At 36.1% G+C, this 16,618-nt stretch overlaps 1 protein-coding gene across 4 annotated transcripts; it reads left to right on the top strand.

Moving 5' to 3' along the window:
* Positions 1-4,150: 4,150 nt before the first annotated feature.
* On the top strand, positions 4,151-16,510 carry LOC123896949 (acetyl-CoA carboxylase 1-like). Of its 4 annotated transcripts, none has more exons than XM_045947398.1 (30): positions 4,151-4,756; positions 5,534-5,912; positions 6,187-6,393; positions 6,470-6,631; positions 6,921-7,013; positions 7,101-7,196; positions 7,278-7,451; positions 7,682-7,775; positions 7,860-8,047; positions 8,132-8,182; positions 8,260-8,299; positions 8,496-8,620; positions 8,729-8,845; positions 8,941-9,015; positions 9,112-9,168; positions 9,294-9,398; positions 9,558-9,644; positions 9,725-10,105; positions 10,225-10,335; positions 10,419-10,505; positions 10,592-10,768; positions 11,074-11,151; positions 11,252-11,374; positions 11,515-12,113; positions 12,228-12,465; positions 12,555-12,910; positions 13,174-13,387; positions 13,479-13,655; positions 13,785-15,938; positions 16,051-16,510. In XM_045947398.1, exons 2-30 carry the CDS (start codon positions 5,565-5,567, stop codon positions 16,105-16,107), a joined length of 6,771 nt encoding a protein of 2,256 aa, XP_045803354.1. In that variant the 5' UTR covers positions 4,151-4,756; positions 5,534-5,564; the 3' UTR covers positions 16,108-16,510. The 4 variants fall into 4 exon arrangements, with proteins under 4 accessions (XP_045803354.1, XP_045803352.1, XP_045803351.1 ...); XM_045947399.1 differs by having other exon boundaries at positions 4,333-4,743; XM_045947396.1 differs by having other exon boundaries at positions 4,331-4,743; positions 13,479-15,938.
* The last annotated feature ends 108 nt before the right edge of the window (positions 16,511-16,618 follow it).

The following is a 16,618-nucleotide window of genomic DNA, read 5'->3' as shown; positions in this document are numbered from 1 at the left end:
TAATTACTTTAGCTGCTATTAATTATTGGCATCTACACCAGTTGGATGTAAATAATGCATTCCTGCATGGAGATTTACAAGAAGATGTGTATATGTCAATTCCACATGGAGTTAAGCATAATAGGCCTAATCAAGTGTGTAAATTGCTCAAATCATTGTATGGTTTGAAACAGACAAGCAGAAAATGGTATGAAAAGTTGACTGGTGTACTTATTGAGCAAGGATATCATCAGTCATTGTCAGATCATTCTCTGTTCACCTTTCAAAATGGTAATCACTTTACAGCTTTACTAGTATATGTTGATGACATTATACTAGCAGGCAATTCCCTTGACGAATTTCAAAGAACCAAGCAACTTCTGGATTCACAATTTAAAATCGAAGATCTTGGTCAACTTAAGTATTTCCTTGGCATAGAAGTTGCACATTCCAAAACTGGAATCACCATTTGTCAAAGAAAGTACTGTCTAAATCTTTTGCTTGATACAGGCTTACTTGGTGCTAAACCTGCTAAAACTCCTCTTGATACTTCAGTCAAGCTTCATCAAGACACTACATCACCTTATGCAGATATAGCTGGCTATCGAAGGCTAGTTGGAAAGCTCCTTTATCTCACTACTACTAGGCCTGACATAGCTTTTGTTACACAACAGCTTAGTCAATTTCTTTCTGCACCTACCCAAACACACTATGATACAGCTTGTAGAGTTGTTCGATATATCAAAAATTCACCTGGTAGAGGCTTATTATTTAGAAGAGATTCACAACTTCATTTACTGGGCTTTACAGATGCTGATTGGGCAGGGTGTTTAGATACTCGAAGATCCACTTTAGGGTATTGTTTCTTTCTTGGAATTTCTTTAATTTCATGGAGGGCTAAGAAACAACACACAGTATCAAGAAGTTCATCAGAAGTAGAATATAGAGCATTGTCTTTTGCCTCTTGTGAGTTACAATGGTTGGTATATTTGCTAAAAGATTTGCAAGTAAACTGCATCAAACCACCAGTTTTATACTGTGACAATCAAAGTGCTCTGCACATAGCAACAAACCCTGTGTTCCATGAAATAACTAAGCATATGGAAATAGATTGCCATTTTGTTCGAGAAAAGATTCAACAAGGGATCTTCAAATTACTACCTATCCACACAAAGGCTCAACTGGCAGATTTCTTCACCAAAGCACTTCCACCTAAGTCTTTTCTCTCTTTCATTTCCAAGCTAAACATGTTAGACATTTACTATGCTTAGCTTGAGGGAGGGTGTTGAACACTTAGTTACTAGTGAGTTACTTGTGCAGGAAGTAACTGGTGTATTGTAACTAAAGTGTACATCTTGCAGAGTAGCTTGTTCCAATACCTAGCTGACATAGTTTGTTAGAGTTTGTTAGTTTTCTGTTAGTTTGTTAGAAGCTTAGTAGCTAGTAATAGTATATAAGCTTACTTGTAACTGATTCCTCATTATTCAATTAATAATCAAGAGTTCATCTTTCTCTATTCTCTCTTTTCCTCACAATGTTGAGTTTGATTCACTTTACCATCCATAACTTCATGACCATTTGAGTAACACTAGAAGAAGAGCAATTACATCTTGAATTGGCCAATTTTGCATCTTATCTACCCAAGTTTGCCTATGTGGATATATGAACATATTTTAACTAAAAAAAGAGAGACAAATGGCAGATTGGCATTAGCTAGTAGGCAATGAGGGGGGTGAGGGAAGTAAGGGTGGCATGAATAAACCTATAACGCCCAACTATATACGAAACCCATGCCATAATCAATATTAATTAATATCAAACCTATCACCGAAATAATTAAATGAAATACTACCTATGCTTATCATTTATGTCTTTTCTTCATCATTAAAAAAACCAAACTCTTGCTTTCACTTCCCCAACCATCCCAACAGGTGCTATGATCACATACATCAACACCAAAATTGTCATAGGTTTGAAATTGTGGAATTACAATTGCACTATAATACTATTAATGATAGTGACGGATGTTATATAAGTGCAAGAAAAATTCTTATATTTCCCCATCTCATTAAACTTATTTTTGTGAATTATTTTTCACCATCATATTTCACTATATTCAACATTATTAATGGCTGTTTTAAAAAAATAAATTAATAATGGCTGTTTTGTTTTTTAAAAAAGCAGTAATAATTAATCATTGGTATATATTTAAAATATTGAATTTTATAGTAGTACTGTATTTCTTTGTCAGGAAAAATTAGACATATTTTCTTATTTTAAGACAAACAAAACCTCATCCCATTTCTTAAATCAACAATTTATTTAATTTTATATAGTAATCTTTAATAATTGATGAATAACTCTATGATTAACATTTAATTAATTCACATGCATAACAACGTAGGAGTATAATATTTTAAAAGTCAACTTTTCATTATTTTTTCTCTTTTGCATCGTATCTCCAAGAAATTTATTTTATTTTAAAGGACATGATTTTACCATTACATTGTAAAACAAAGAAGTATAAAGTACATATATATATTGACTGGCTATTACGTACCCCACCAGCCGTAGAAGATGTAAGTATAGGTACATTACATATAATAACTTTTTATTGATTTGATAATCATATAATATAAAGTAAAAGAAATTTTTTGTAACAAAAAAAAGTAAAAGAAATTTTAGCTATTTGCATTAAGCAAAAACTTTCTACTGTATTTAATTTTTATCATCATAATTCAATCGGTAGAAATAGTACATTTTATATGTAGAGATTTGAGCTACAGATTTTTCACCTATTTATTTTAAAAATTGAAATTTTTTAACTATTAAACTACTTAATAAGAAAAAAGATTTTCTATCCAAAAAAAAGTAAAATGTACATAACATCATGCATCATGCATGTAATACTTATCTTGAATCATCTCCTCAGAAAGCTTAAGTTTAAGTCTTAAACTCCATAATTGGTAGGTTGCGTGAAAAATTAACGTTAAATCTTCAAATGCATGTAATACTTATCTTAAACTCCATAGTACATTTTAAATGTTATTCTGACACACTTATTATTATATACAATACTTACACCATCGTATACGACTATTGGCATTACTTTTTTCTTTTTCCATTTCTTTTAAATTTTAATTATATCTCTCTTCTTCGGCGCCGTTTATCTTACTCACCAATGGTTGTGGCGGCTAGTCGGAGGTATGTTGGTGGTGATTGATGATGAAGATAGAGAACAGAGAGGACGAAGGAAAAGATGACAAAATTACCAAACTGCCCTTCTTTTTATTAGTAAAATGACAATAATATCTTTATCTTATTTTTTTCACATTTCATAATACCAACAATATCCTTATCTTATTTTTTTTAGCAGCAAAAAACTTTTATTAACAAAACCAACAAACTTACCATAACATAACACATATTTTTTTGGCTTAATTAGTCTTTTGGTCCCTTAAAGATATTTTAGGTTTCACAATGGTCCCTTAAAGAAAAAAAGGTCAGGATTGGTCCCTTAAAGACACATCTATTTCTCAATTGGTCCTTTCCGTCAATTTTTTACAAAAAACGTTAGTTTTAGTAGACTGAATTGTGGATGTCATTAAGTGTAAGTGGTCCACCAAAAACCTTATTAATTTTTAAAATTTTAACCATTAGAATTTTTTGTTATATTTGGAGTTAAAATTTAACGGAAATGACCAATATGGTAAAAATATATGTCTTTAAGGGACCAATCCGGGTCTTTTTTTCTTTAAGGGACCAACCCGGACCTTTTTTTCTTTAAGGGACCATTATAAAACCTAAAAATATCTTTAAGGGACCAATAGACTAATTAAGCCTATTTTTTTTATATAAATTTGCATAATAAACACAGACAGGCGCGGAATACGCCCTGTCTGACCGCTAGTTTAAATAAAATGATTAATGTTTAAATATATAATCTAATTAATTTTTTTTATAAAAAAGTAAAAAGTACATGTAATTAATTATTTCCTCAAAAAAAATGTAATTAATTATTATTTCTTAAAATAAAAAGATGAAATTAGAAAAAGAAAAAAAAAAAAGTCTAAGGGGGGGGGGATGGATATGTTGTTGTGAGTGTGTGTGTGTTTGATGAATGAAATTGTAGGTAGCTTCCATATTTGACCGGTTAGGAAGAAAGAAGGGTTGGTGGGAAACGCTACCGAACTCATCAGAGTCAAGAGAAGCACCCAATTCCATCTTCATCACATATCTATCTATCTATCATATCATATCATATACACAAAACAAAAACAATCAATTCAGCTACCACTACTTCCTTATCAGTAAGTACTACTATTTATTTATTAATTCATTATACAACAACAACAAGAACGTGCATTTCTTCATCTTCTCAAAATCCAATTTTTATTTACTGGGTTGTTTTAACCTTAGCAAAAATTTAATCTTCATTAAATTATTATTAGTCTATAGAGAGAGAAAGAGAAAGTGGGTAGCTGAGAACTACTACTACTATTTAGTCTGTTACTAGTATTTAGAGAGAGATTGTGGCAGAGGCAGGTACCACGTGCTTGTTTCATTGAAGACACTCATCAAACCTTAACCCAAACCAAACCTACCCTCTTCTTCTCTTTTTTTTTTTTTTTTTGTTTGGTTGGTTTCTCAGTGATCATCATTTTCACCCCCAACATTTTCTCACTTATAATTCACCTTCTATACCTTTCTTCTCAAACAAACACAATAATTTCGCTACCAAATTCTTCATTTTCCCTTTCCAAGGTTTGTCTCCAAGGTTTGTTTCTCTCATCCTTTCTTCTTATACTTAACTCTTATTTTTATTTTTTTTAATGTTGATTTTCTTCTTTTTGTATCAACCCTTTTGTTTACAAGTTTAGAAAGTTCAATGCTTAGTTGAATTTGATATTGTTCATGAACTAAATAAAGGAAAGGCTTTTATACCCAATTTGTTTTCAGTTGTTCAAAAAATTGTCTTTTTGTTAGGTGGGTTGGTTTAAATTTTCTTTTTGTATGCCAAATTACATGGTGGGGGAGTTTAATTGGTTCAATGAAAAGTTTCAGTGATTGCGATCATTGGATACTTTTTTTTTTTTGAAGTTCAATACTGCATCTGAGAGTGATGGAGAGAGAGAGAGAGAGATATGCTGAACTACTAGGCTGTGTTTGGCTGTTTATATGTTGCAGTGAACGCTGTGAGTTTGAGATTGATGGATTTGTAGTAAGATTTAATGGAAAGAGTTCTGATTTGTCATAATGAGTTCCCCTTATTAGGCATAGTTCTGAGTGGTTCCAAAAATTGGAGTTTCTTACCAAGTCCATATATGGTTGACCAAACAGAACCTAACAGTTTTTTTGTTATTTTATTCTTTATACTCTGTCAATCTTGCAAGATAAGTTAACATGGATTTTTTCAATTGCTTGTTTGTATGTTTTATCTTGAGTTTTTTCTATACAAGAAACTGTTCATTAATAATTTTCACGAAACTTTTTCTAGATTTCTATTAGGAAGGAAGCAAGACAAAAAACTAACTTCAAATTTTTAACTGTATAGTACATTGGAGACAGCTAGAAGGAGAACAATAATGGCCAGCCTTGGGAGTGGAAATGGACACATAAACGGTGTGGTGCCGAATAGACACACTGCTACAATATCTGAAGTAGATGAATTCTGCAATGCTCTTGGAGGAAACAGACCAGTTCATAGTATATTGATTGCAAACAATGGAATGGCCGCAGTCAAGTTTATACGTAGTGTTAGGAGTTGGGCTTACGAGACGTTTGGCACAGAAAAGGCCATTTTGTTGGTTGCCATGGCTACTCCAGAGGACATGAGAATCAATGCGGAACATATCAGAATAGCCGATCAGTTTGTGGAAGTACCTGGTGGGACCAATAACAATAACTATGCCAATGTACAGCTTATTCTTGAGGTTCGTGATGATCACTCCAAGAGATTTTGTACTTCCAAGTAATTGTCTAAGCAGATTTTGTTAAGTAGAGTAATGAGTAACAAAGCATGAAAAGGAACTTGCACTTGGACATGTTTATTTGTTTTGTATTGCTTTGTTTGTTTCTGTTGCTTGCTGTTTTTCTTCTTGCCTTTAGCTTACTGCAGCTTATTCTTCATTGCTTATGTAGTTATAATTAATTTGACCTACGTAATTTAAAAATTTCACTGACGGCCATGTGTAATGTACTTCTCAGATTGCTGAGATAACTCATGTTGATGCGGTGTGGCCTGGTTGGGGTCATGCATCAGAGAATCCTGAGCTACCAGATGCATTAAAAGCAAAAGGAATTGTGTTTCTTGGACCACCTGCTATATCTATGGCAGCATTGGGAGATAAAATTGGTTCGTCATTGATTGCTCAGGCAGCAGAAGTGCCAACCCTTCCATGGAGTGGTTCTCATGTAAATTTTATATCCCCTTGTAGTGTGTTTCATTTGTATGGTGTTCCCAACTTATGACTTTGTAAATTTTTTATAGGTGAAAATTCCTCCTGATAGCTCTTTGATTTCTATTCCTGATGAAATTTACCGGGCAGCATGTGTTTATACATCCGAAGAAGCAGTTGCAAGTTGTCAAGTTGTCGGATACCCCGCAATGATCAAGGCATCTTGGGGTGGTGGTGGGAAAGGCATAAGAAAGGTTTGCTTCTTGTGTGGTAAACTTTGGCATGTAGAAAATCATATATTATCAATGCCTATGAAGCACTTACACGAACACCGGACACAACACTGACATGTTGAAACCGGTGATAATTTGAGACAGTGAAAGTAATCGAATTTAACTACACGTGTCGGTGTAAAACACCAACAAAACTTCAATATGAAGTGTCGGTGCTACATTTATCAATGTTGATAATCTTGTGCCGATCATATTTTTGTTGTGTTTTATTGGAAAAGTTTAGAAACTAACAAAGATGTTGATATTTTAGGTTCATAATGATGATGAGGTAAGGGCATTGTTCAAGCAAGTTCAAGGTGAAGTTCCAGGCTCACCTATATTTATAATGAAAGTTGCCTCCCAGGTTAGATAAATGGCTGAACTTTGATCTGATGAGCATGATTCTTGGAGTCTTGATTATATTCTGACGATCGCTTTTGCTTCTAAATAGAGCCGGCATCTTGAAGTGCAATTGATTTGTGATCAGTATGGAAATGTTGCAGCTTTGCACAGCCGTGATTGCAGTGTTCAAAGAAGGCATCAAAAGGTATGAAAATTGTCTGTTTTTACGCCAAATTGTCATGGTGGAATGAAGCTTGGTAATGATATAATCAATCATCTGCAACAGATTATTGAGGAGGGTCCCATTACTGTAGCACCTCCGGCAACGGTGAAAGAACTTGAACAGGCGGCTAGAAGATTAGCTAAATCTGTAAATTATATTGGGGCAGCTACCGTTGAGTATCTTTATAGCATGGAAACTGGCGAGTACTACTTTTTAGAGTTGAACCCCCGATTACAGGTATTGTACTATAACTTTGATTTTGGACCACACAATAATCCTTTTGATTCTGGTTCTCCAGTTGCTTATGATCGATATGTTAGTATTTTGTTTAAAAATGGACATAGAAGCATAGTGTTCCTTATGATAATGCTTATAATTATGATTTGACATAGACTTTTGAGCTTAATATTTTGTTTTATCATGTTTAAAATCTTTCCTGATATTGTTTTGCACCTACTGATATATAGGTTGAGCATCCTGTTACTGAATGGATAGCTGAGATAAATCTGCCAGCAGCACAAGTTGCCGTTGGGATGGGTATCCCTCTCTGGCAAATTCCTGGTACGGCTTCAGATATATGTTTTTTTTATTACTATTATTGCTTTCATATGTATAATTCATGTGTCTCACACTCTGACTTAACAGAGATTAGGCGTTTCTATGGGATGGAACACGGTGGAGGGAATGATGCTTGGAGGAAAACATCTGTTTTAGCTACCCCTTTCGATTTTGACAAAGCAGTATCTACAAGGCCAAAAGGTCATTGTGTGGCTGTGCGAGTGACTAGCGAGGACCCCGATGATGGTTTTAAACCTACAGGCGGGAAAGTGCAGGTTACACACTAAATCCACCAGCAATCTCAGATTTGTTTAATTTGTTCATCCCATAACGTGTACTGAGTTAAAATATTTGTACAGGAGCTCAGCTTTAAAAGCAAGCCAAATGTGTGGGCTTACTTCTCTGTTAAGGTAAGTCTTCTATTTCTTCAAATGTAGATTTAACTTGAATGTTGAGATGCTTAATTTTGGCAATTATTTGTTTGCAGTCTGGAGGAGGAATTCATGAATTCTCAGATTCTCAGTTTGGTAAGTAGGAACTGTTATTATTGATCTTCGAATGCTCAGGACAAACTGCATAATTTGTTAATTTTGAACTGTAGGGTTGTCAATTCTCGATAACTTGCTTTGTTTTTTGTTCTCGCATTTATGTCTTTACACAATTCCCAATATTATGTCTTTTCTTCTATTAGCTGCTAATTTGCAATTTTATTTTTTACCTCAGGACATGTTTTTGCTTTTGGAGAATCTAGGGCTTTAGCAATTGCAAATATGGTTCTGGGGCTGAAAGAAATTCAAATTCGGGGAGAAATTCGTACCAACGTTGATTACACAATTGATCTTTTGAATGTAAATCACTACAATAATGAATAATTAGTTTTATAAAAAATGTTTATAATTGCGTAAAAAAAAGTGTTTATAATGCAGAAGTGACACTATTACAATATTTGTACTCAGGCTTCAGACTACAGAGACAACAAAATTCACACTGGATGGCTGGACAGTAGAATTGCAATGCGGGTTAGAGCCGAGAGACCACCCTGGTATCTGTCTGTTGTTGGAGGGGCACTCTATGTGAGCAAACTTGCTTTTCTAAATATCTTTTTCTCCTCGAGTTTATGTTAGTTTCTCATCGTGGAATTCATGACCTGTGCTTCCAATCAATACAGAAAGCTTCTGCTAGCAGTGCAGCTTTGGTGTCTGACTATGTTGGCTATCTTGAAAAGGGGCAAATCCCTCCTAAGGTATTATATCTAAATCGGAGGAACGTATGATTCATAGTATATCTATCTCCGTTCTTATTTTCTAGTGATACTAATGTCAGTTCATTACTATGCCAGCACATATCTCTTGTCCATTCTCAAGTGTCCTTGAGCATTGAAGGAAGCAAATATACAGTATGTAATCTTATAAATTCAATTTGATGGACACTCTTTGTAATTTCCTTAACTTTTTTGGGACTTACGCTATCATAAGTAATGCTCAATTTGCATAACTCATCTCCCAACGCAATTTTTTCTAGATTGACATGATACGAGGAGGACCTGGAAGTTATAGTTTGAGATTGAATCAATCAGTGATAGAAGCAGAGATACATACTTTACGTGATGGAGGTTTGCTGATGCAGGCAAGTATTGTTTTCTAAACTACCTACTATGTTTTTGTGCTTCTGTAGTTCTTTCCACTATAGTATCATCCTGGACATCACTCATTTTAGTATTTATTGGGGTCCTTTGTTCTATATCTTATTCTTGATTTCATAAACAGTAGTTTCCACTTGTTACAGTTGGATGGAAACAGTCATGTAATATATGCAGAGGAAGAAGCAGCTGGAACTCGCCTTTTAATTGATGGGAGGACTTGCTTGCTTCAGGTGAAACTAGTTTACTTTTACCTTCAAACTTCTATTTGTTTTTATTACAGCTGTGGTAACTAAACCCCTTTCATATGCAGAATGATCACGACCCATCAAAGTTAATTGCAGAGACACCATGCAAGCTTATGAGATATTTGGTTGCGGATGACAGTCATGTTGATGCGGACACACCATATGCTGAAGTTGAGGTCATGAAGATGTGCATGCCTCTTCTTTCCCCTGCATCTGGGATTATTCATTTCAGATTGGCGGAAGGTCAAGCCATGCAGGCTGGTGAACTTATAGCAAGGCTTGATCTAGATGATCCTTCTGCGGTAAGAAAGGCAGAACCCTTCACTGGGAGCTTCCCAATCCTGGGTCCTCCTACTGCAATTTCAGGTAAAGTTCATCAGAAATGTGCGGCAAGTTTAAATGCTGCACGGATGATTCTTGCTGGCTACGAGCACAATATTGATGAAGTGAGTAAATTCCTTCCCTTTATTTATTTATAATGTAATCTACCAAATTTTTTGGATTCTATTATTATTCCTAGTTTTGTATATGCATGTCTTGTTAACAAGCTAGATATCTTACTCAGGTTGTGCAAAGTTTGCTCAATTGCCTTGACAGCCCTGAATTACCTTTCCTTCAATGGCAAGAGTGCTTGGCAGTTCTGGCAACCCGTCTTCCTAAAGATCTAAGAAATGAGGTAAACGGACACCTTGCCGGTTTTTCCCCTCTGATTTAACGTTGTCTAACATGAACCTGCCCTTGATCTGTGTGGTTTGTCAGTTGGAAGCAAAATATAAGGAGATCGAGAGTATTTCAACCACCCAAAATATTGATTTCCCTGCCAAATTATTGAAGGGAATTCTTGAAGTGAGTTGATGTTCCTGAATTCTTCATTCTGATGTTTTCCCTTTTAATACAAATAAATAAATTTATGAGTGTGTTTTATACTGCAGGCTCATCTTTCCTCATGTCCTGAAAAAGAAAAAGGGGCCTTAGAAAGACTGGTTGAACCTCTGATGAGTCTTGTAAAGTCTTATGAGGGTGGAAGAGAGAGCCATGCCCATAAAATTGTTCAATCTCTTTTTCAAGAGTATCTTTCAGTCGAAGAACTTTTCAGTGATAATATACAAGTTAGTATGATTACTTGATTGCTTGAACTACTATTATTTGTGCAATTTAAAAAAAAATGCATGATTCATTGTTTTTGTCTTATTTAGATTTTAAAACACACCAATTAATCATTTTCCATTATTTATTTACCAGAATCAACACTGTTTATATTTCTTCAATCACATGTTCATTTCATTGAACTAACCATTAGTTTATTATTCAACTACTCGAAAGCTAAGAAGCTAGTTTTAATATAAAAGATGTATTCCTAATCATTCAGTTTCCGATAATATTCATAACATTTCCCCTTTCCTCTGACATCTAGGCTGATGTAATTGAACGACTCCGTCTTCAATACAAGAAAGATTTGTTGAAGATTGTAGATATTGTGCTCTCTCATCAGGTATGAACTTTTATAACATACTCAGCTTGAGTGATTTATCTCCTTGATGTCCTGTCGACATGATACTGCAATTATACTGACAGCATTTCATGGGTTTCAGGGTGTCAAGAGCAAAAATAAGCTGATACTGCGGCTGATGGATAAACTGGTTTACCCTAACCCTGCTGCCTATAGGGATCAATTGATCCGATTCTCCCAACTCAACCATACAATTTATTCTGAGGTTGGTCATGCTAGAGGATCTGCACCATGTTATATTTTAAGGAGTCATAGTGTCTCTTTTATATTGATCTTGTGTATGATACTTTTAATTTATTTAAAACATTTTGATTGAAATCCCGATTTGTGATCATCTTGATGCAGTTGGCTCTTAAGGCTAGTCAACTGCTTGAACAAACTAAATTGAGTGAACTTCGATCCAGCATTGCTAGAAGTCTTTCTGAACTAGAAATGTTTACCGAGGATGGTGAAAATATTGATACTCCAAAAAGGAAGAGTGCCATTAATGACCGAATGGAGGACCTTGTGAGTGCTCCTTTGGCAGTTGAAGATGCTCTTGTCGGTTTATTTGACCACAGTGATCATACCCTTCAAAGGAGGGTTGTGGAAACTTATATACGCAGGCTCTACCAGCCATATCTTGTCAAAGCGAGCATCAGGATGCAGTGGCATAGATCTGGTCTTATTGCTACGTGGGAGTTCTTAGAAGAACACGTTGAAAGGAAGAATGGGGTTGAAGACAAAACACTGGTGGAGAAACATAGTGAGAAGAAGTGGGGAGTAATGGTTGTCATTAAGTCTCTTCAATTTTTGCCAGCAATTATCAGTGCTGCATTAAGGGAAGCAACCAACAACTTTAACGATGCACTTAAAAGCGGTTCTGACGAAGCAAGTATCCATGGTAATATGATGCATATTGGATTAGTTGGCATCAACAACCAAATGAGTTTGCTTCAAGACAGGTACAATTTCGGAAACTGGATACATTATTTTCAACGTAATTCTTTAGTTTTTTTTGAATTGTCAAAGCATCAATGGTTGTATTTAGTATAGGTTAACTTTTTGATCTTTTGCAGTGGTGATGAGGATCAGGCTCAAGAAAGAATTGATAAGTTGGCGAAAATACTCAGAGAGAAGGAAATAGGGTCCATAATACATACTGCAGGTGTTGGAGATATTAGTTGTATCATACAGAGGGATGAAGGGCGTGCTCCAATGAGGCATTCCTTTCATTGGTCTGCAGAAAAGCTACATTACGAAGAGGAACCTCTGTTGCGTCATCTGGAACCTCCACTATCCATTTATCTTGAATTGGTTGGTTATTTCACGGTTCAAGTACCCGTTTTATTTATATTCCACTTGTATGCTTAATCTTTAACTCATTAATATTTGTCTGATTATAGGACAAGCTTAAAGGCTATGAGAATATACGGTATACACCATCCCGAGATCGTCAATGGCACTTATACACAGTTTTGGATACCAAGCCACAACCAATTCAAAGAATGTTTCTTCGAACACTTATAAGACAGCCAACCACATATGAAGGATTATCTTCTTATCAAAGGCTGGATGCAGAAACATCTCATACCCAGTTGGCCATGTCCTTTACTTCAAGGAGCATTTTTAGGTCCCTGATGGGTGCAATGGAGGAGTTGGAACTTAACTCACACAATACCACCATCAAATCTGAACATGCTCATATGTACCTCTATGTCATTCGCGAGCAACACGTAGATGATCTTGTGCCTTTTCCCAGGTAATTATGACTGGAAACTTCTCTCTCTCTCTCTCTCTCTCTCTCTCTCTCTCTCTCTCTCTCTCTCTCTCTCTCTGTGTGTGTCTCTCTCTCTCTCTCTCTCTCTCTCTCTCTCTCTCTATATATATATATATATATATATATATATATATATATATATATATATATATATATATATATATATATATATATATATATATATATTCTGTTATGTAGGTGAAGAAGATTTCATCTGGTTCTTACATTTTGGATGTTAATTCCAGGAAAATTAACATAGAAGCTGGTCAAGAAGAAACAACAATTGAGACAATCTTGGAAGAACTAGCACAGGAAATCCATTCCTCTGTTGGTGTAAGAATGCATAGATTGGGGGTTTTTGTGTGGGAAGTGAAGCTTTGGGTTACAGCATGTGGACAGGCAAATGGTGCTTGGAGGGTCATTGTAAACAATGTGACTGGTCATACATCCACTGTACATGTAAGTTTTTATTTGCTTAGAAGTTTCAAGGAAAGATTCATGCCTGCTGCAACTTTCATCTTATATATTAATTAATGGAGGTTATTTATAGATATATCGAGAAATGGAGGATGCCACTACTCATAAAGTGGTCTACAGTTCCGTCACTGTAAAAGGCCCATTGCATGGTGTACCAGTGAGCGAAAACTATCAACCTTTGGGAGTTATTGACCGAAAACGTCTTGCAGCAAGAAAGAACAGCACCACATACTGCTATGATTTTCCTCTTGTAAGTGATATTTATTTAATTAATTTAGTTGATAGGTTTCTTTTGTCTGTTCGTGTATGTGCACCATCTCTTTTTAATGAGTGGATGACAAGTCAAACTAGGTTATCTGATGAGAAATGCTACTTGCAGGCATTTCAAACATCCTTGGAACAGTCCTGGTCAATTCAACAGACAGGAGTTCAAAGAGCGAAAGATAAGGATATCCTAAAAGTAACAGAGCTTAAATTTTCAGAGAAAGAAGGTAGCTGGGGTACTTCTCTTGTTCCGGCGGAGCGTCCTTCTGGACTCAATGATGTTGGCATGGTAGCCTGGTTGATGGAAATGTGTACTCCTGAGTTCCCATCTGGAAGAACAATCTTGGTTGTTTCAAATGATGTGACCTTCAAGGCCGGTTCTTTTGGCCCAAAAGAGGATGCTTTCTTTAGGGCAGTAACCGATCTTGCCTGTGCAAAAAAAATACCTTTAATTTACTTAGCAGCGAATTCTGGTGCCCGTTTAGGTGTAGCCGAGGAAGTCAAATCTTGTTTCAGAGTTGGTTGGTCTGAGGAATCTAATCCTGAGCATGGTTTTCAGTATGTATATTTAACACCTGAGGATTATGCTCGAATTGGATCGTCAGTGATGGCACATGAATTAAAGCTTGAAAGTGGAGAAACTAGATGGGTTATAGATACCATTGTTGGCAAAGAGGATGGACTAGGAGTTGAAAACTTGAGTGGCAGTGGCGCCATTGCTGGTGCCTATTCAAGGGCATACAAGGAAACCTTTACATTGACATATGTGACCGGTAGGACTGTTGGAATTGGTGCTTATCTTGCTAGGCTTGGGATGAGATGCATACAGAGACTTGATCAGCCTATAATTCTTACCGGTTTTTCAGCATTAAACAAACTTCTTGGTAGGGAGGTGTATAGCTCTCACATGCAACTTGGTGGACCGAAAATCATGGCAACGAATGGAGTCGTTCATCTTACAGTTTCGGATGACCTTGAAGGTGTTTCTTCTATTTTGAAGTGGCTTAGCTACGTTCCTTCTCATATAGGTGGTGCACTCCCCATTGTAAAGCCCCTCGACCCCCCCGAGAGAGAAGTGGAGTATTTACCGGAAAATTCATGTGATCCTCGTGCTGCCATTTCTGGAACTCTGGATGTTAATGGAAAATGGCTGGGCGGCATTTTTGACAAGGACAGCTTTGTGGAGACATTAGAAGGATGGGCAAGGACAGTTGTTACAGGAAGGGCAAAGCTTGGAGGAATTCCTGTGGGAATTGTTGCTGTAGAAACACAAACAGTTATGCAAATAATACCTGCTGATCCAGGCCAACTTGATTCTCACGAGAGGGTTGTTCCTCAAGCTGGGCAAGTGTGGTTTCCTGATTCTGCGACAAAGACGGCTCAAGCAATATTGGATTTCAACAGAGAAGAGCTTCCACTTTTCATTCTTGCAAACTGGAGAGGCTTTTCAGGTGGACAAAGGGACCTTTTTGAAGGAATTCTTCAGGCTGGTTCAACTATTGTCGAGAACCTTCGAACATACAAACAGCCCATATTTGTTTACATCCCAATGATGGGTGAACTCCGAGGCGGGGCTTGGGTTGTTGTTGACAGTCGAATCAACTCAGACCACATTGAAATGTATGCTGAGCGAACGGCTAAAGGTAACGTCCTTGAGCCGGAAGGAATGATTGAGATCAAATTTAGAACAAGAGAATTGTTGGAATGTATGAGAAGACTTGATCAACAATTGATTACTCTGAAGGAAAAACTTCAGGAAGCCAAGAGTAACAAGGACTTTGGTACATATGATTCTGTGCAGCAACAGATTAAAATCCGTGAAAAACAACTTTTGCCTTTGTATACTCAGATAGCTACCAAGTTTGCTGAACTACATGATACTTCCTTAAGAATGGCTGCAAAGGGTGTAATCAGAGAAGTTCTTGATTGGCGTAACTCACGTTCTGTCTTATATCGGAGACTGCACAGGAGAATTGGTGAGCACTCACTGATCAACAGTGTGAGAGATGCTGCTGGTGACCAGTTGTCACATGTATCTGCCATGAACTTACTCAAAGACTGGTATGTGAATTCTGATATCTCCAAAGGTAGAGAAGACGCATGGTTGGACGATGAAGCTTTCTTCAGATGGAGGGATGATCCTTCAAATTACGAGGATAAATTAAAGGAATTGCGTGTCCAGAGACTGTTGCTTCAGTTAACAAACATTGGTGACTCGGCTCTTGATTTACAAGCTCTACCTCAAGGTCTCGCCGCCCTTTTAAGCAAGGTAAAAAACACTCTTGATTTTATATCGTTATTTACATAAACTTAAGGTTTATCATTTGCTTTATCATGTGTTGAAATGCAGAGATATGAATATTTAAATTTTTTGTTTGCAGTTGGAAGCATCAAGTAGAGATAAGTTGACCAATGAACTTCGCAAGGTACTTGGTTAGGAGACAATATAGGCTCTCGTGATATGCCCATGCACTCATGTTGTATTGTGTTTTAGTTGTTGATGCATGTCCGGATAGAATGTACTCGTTATATCTGTGAAATTTAGTGTTTTATCCCTCAGAAAATGGACTTTCACTTGGGGGATAAAACTGTAAATGACTTCAATGTTGGGTAGATATTTAATTTATGCAGTTAAAGGATCGCAACCAGCAAGCATCACCATGTTTGGTCTATTTATTTGCTGGCTGATTGATTCTTTCTGTGTATCCGAATAAATGTGTAATGATTTGTAACATTGATTCTTTTTTATGATAACAAAATTTTGGGCAGTTGACATATGCTTCCCAATAAGTTTATAGTCACCCATTGGAGGGTTGAATATATGAAATTTTGTTTAATCACGATATCAAGCTTTCCAACAAGAAGTTTGGTTTCTAGAATTCTTCTCTCCATCTCGTCAACCTTCTTCACCGTTGTAACATACCTAAGCAAAGGAACACAAGAAGAATA

This window comes from Trifolium pratense, linkage group LG7 (assembly GCF_020283565.1).
Source record: "Trifolium pratense cultivar HEN17-A07 linkage group LG7, ARS_RC_1.1, whole genome shotgun sequence".
In the NCBI taxonomy this organism is placed as follows: Eukaryota; Viridiplantae; Streptophyta; class Magnoliopsida; order Fabales; family Fabaceae; genus Trifolium; species Trifolium pratense.
This window is presented reverse-complemented; position numbering and strand designations above follow the sequence as displayed.

Excerpts from the sequence above, each read along its gene's own strand:
- LOC123896949 (XM_045947396.1), top strand. The coding sequence starts at position 5,565 with ATGGCCAGCCTTGGGAGTGGAAATGGACACATAAACGGTGTGGTGCCG. Across the intron at positions 7,197-7,277 it reads TTCAAAGAAGGCATCAAAAG|ATTATTGAGGAGGGTCCCAT; the intron begins GTATGAAAATTG and ends CATCTGCAACAG. Across the intron at positions 10,506-10,591 it reads TATTGAAGGGAATTCTTGAA|GCTCATCTTTCCTCATGTCC; the intron begins GTGAGTTGATGT and ends TTTATACTGCAG.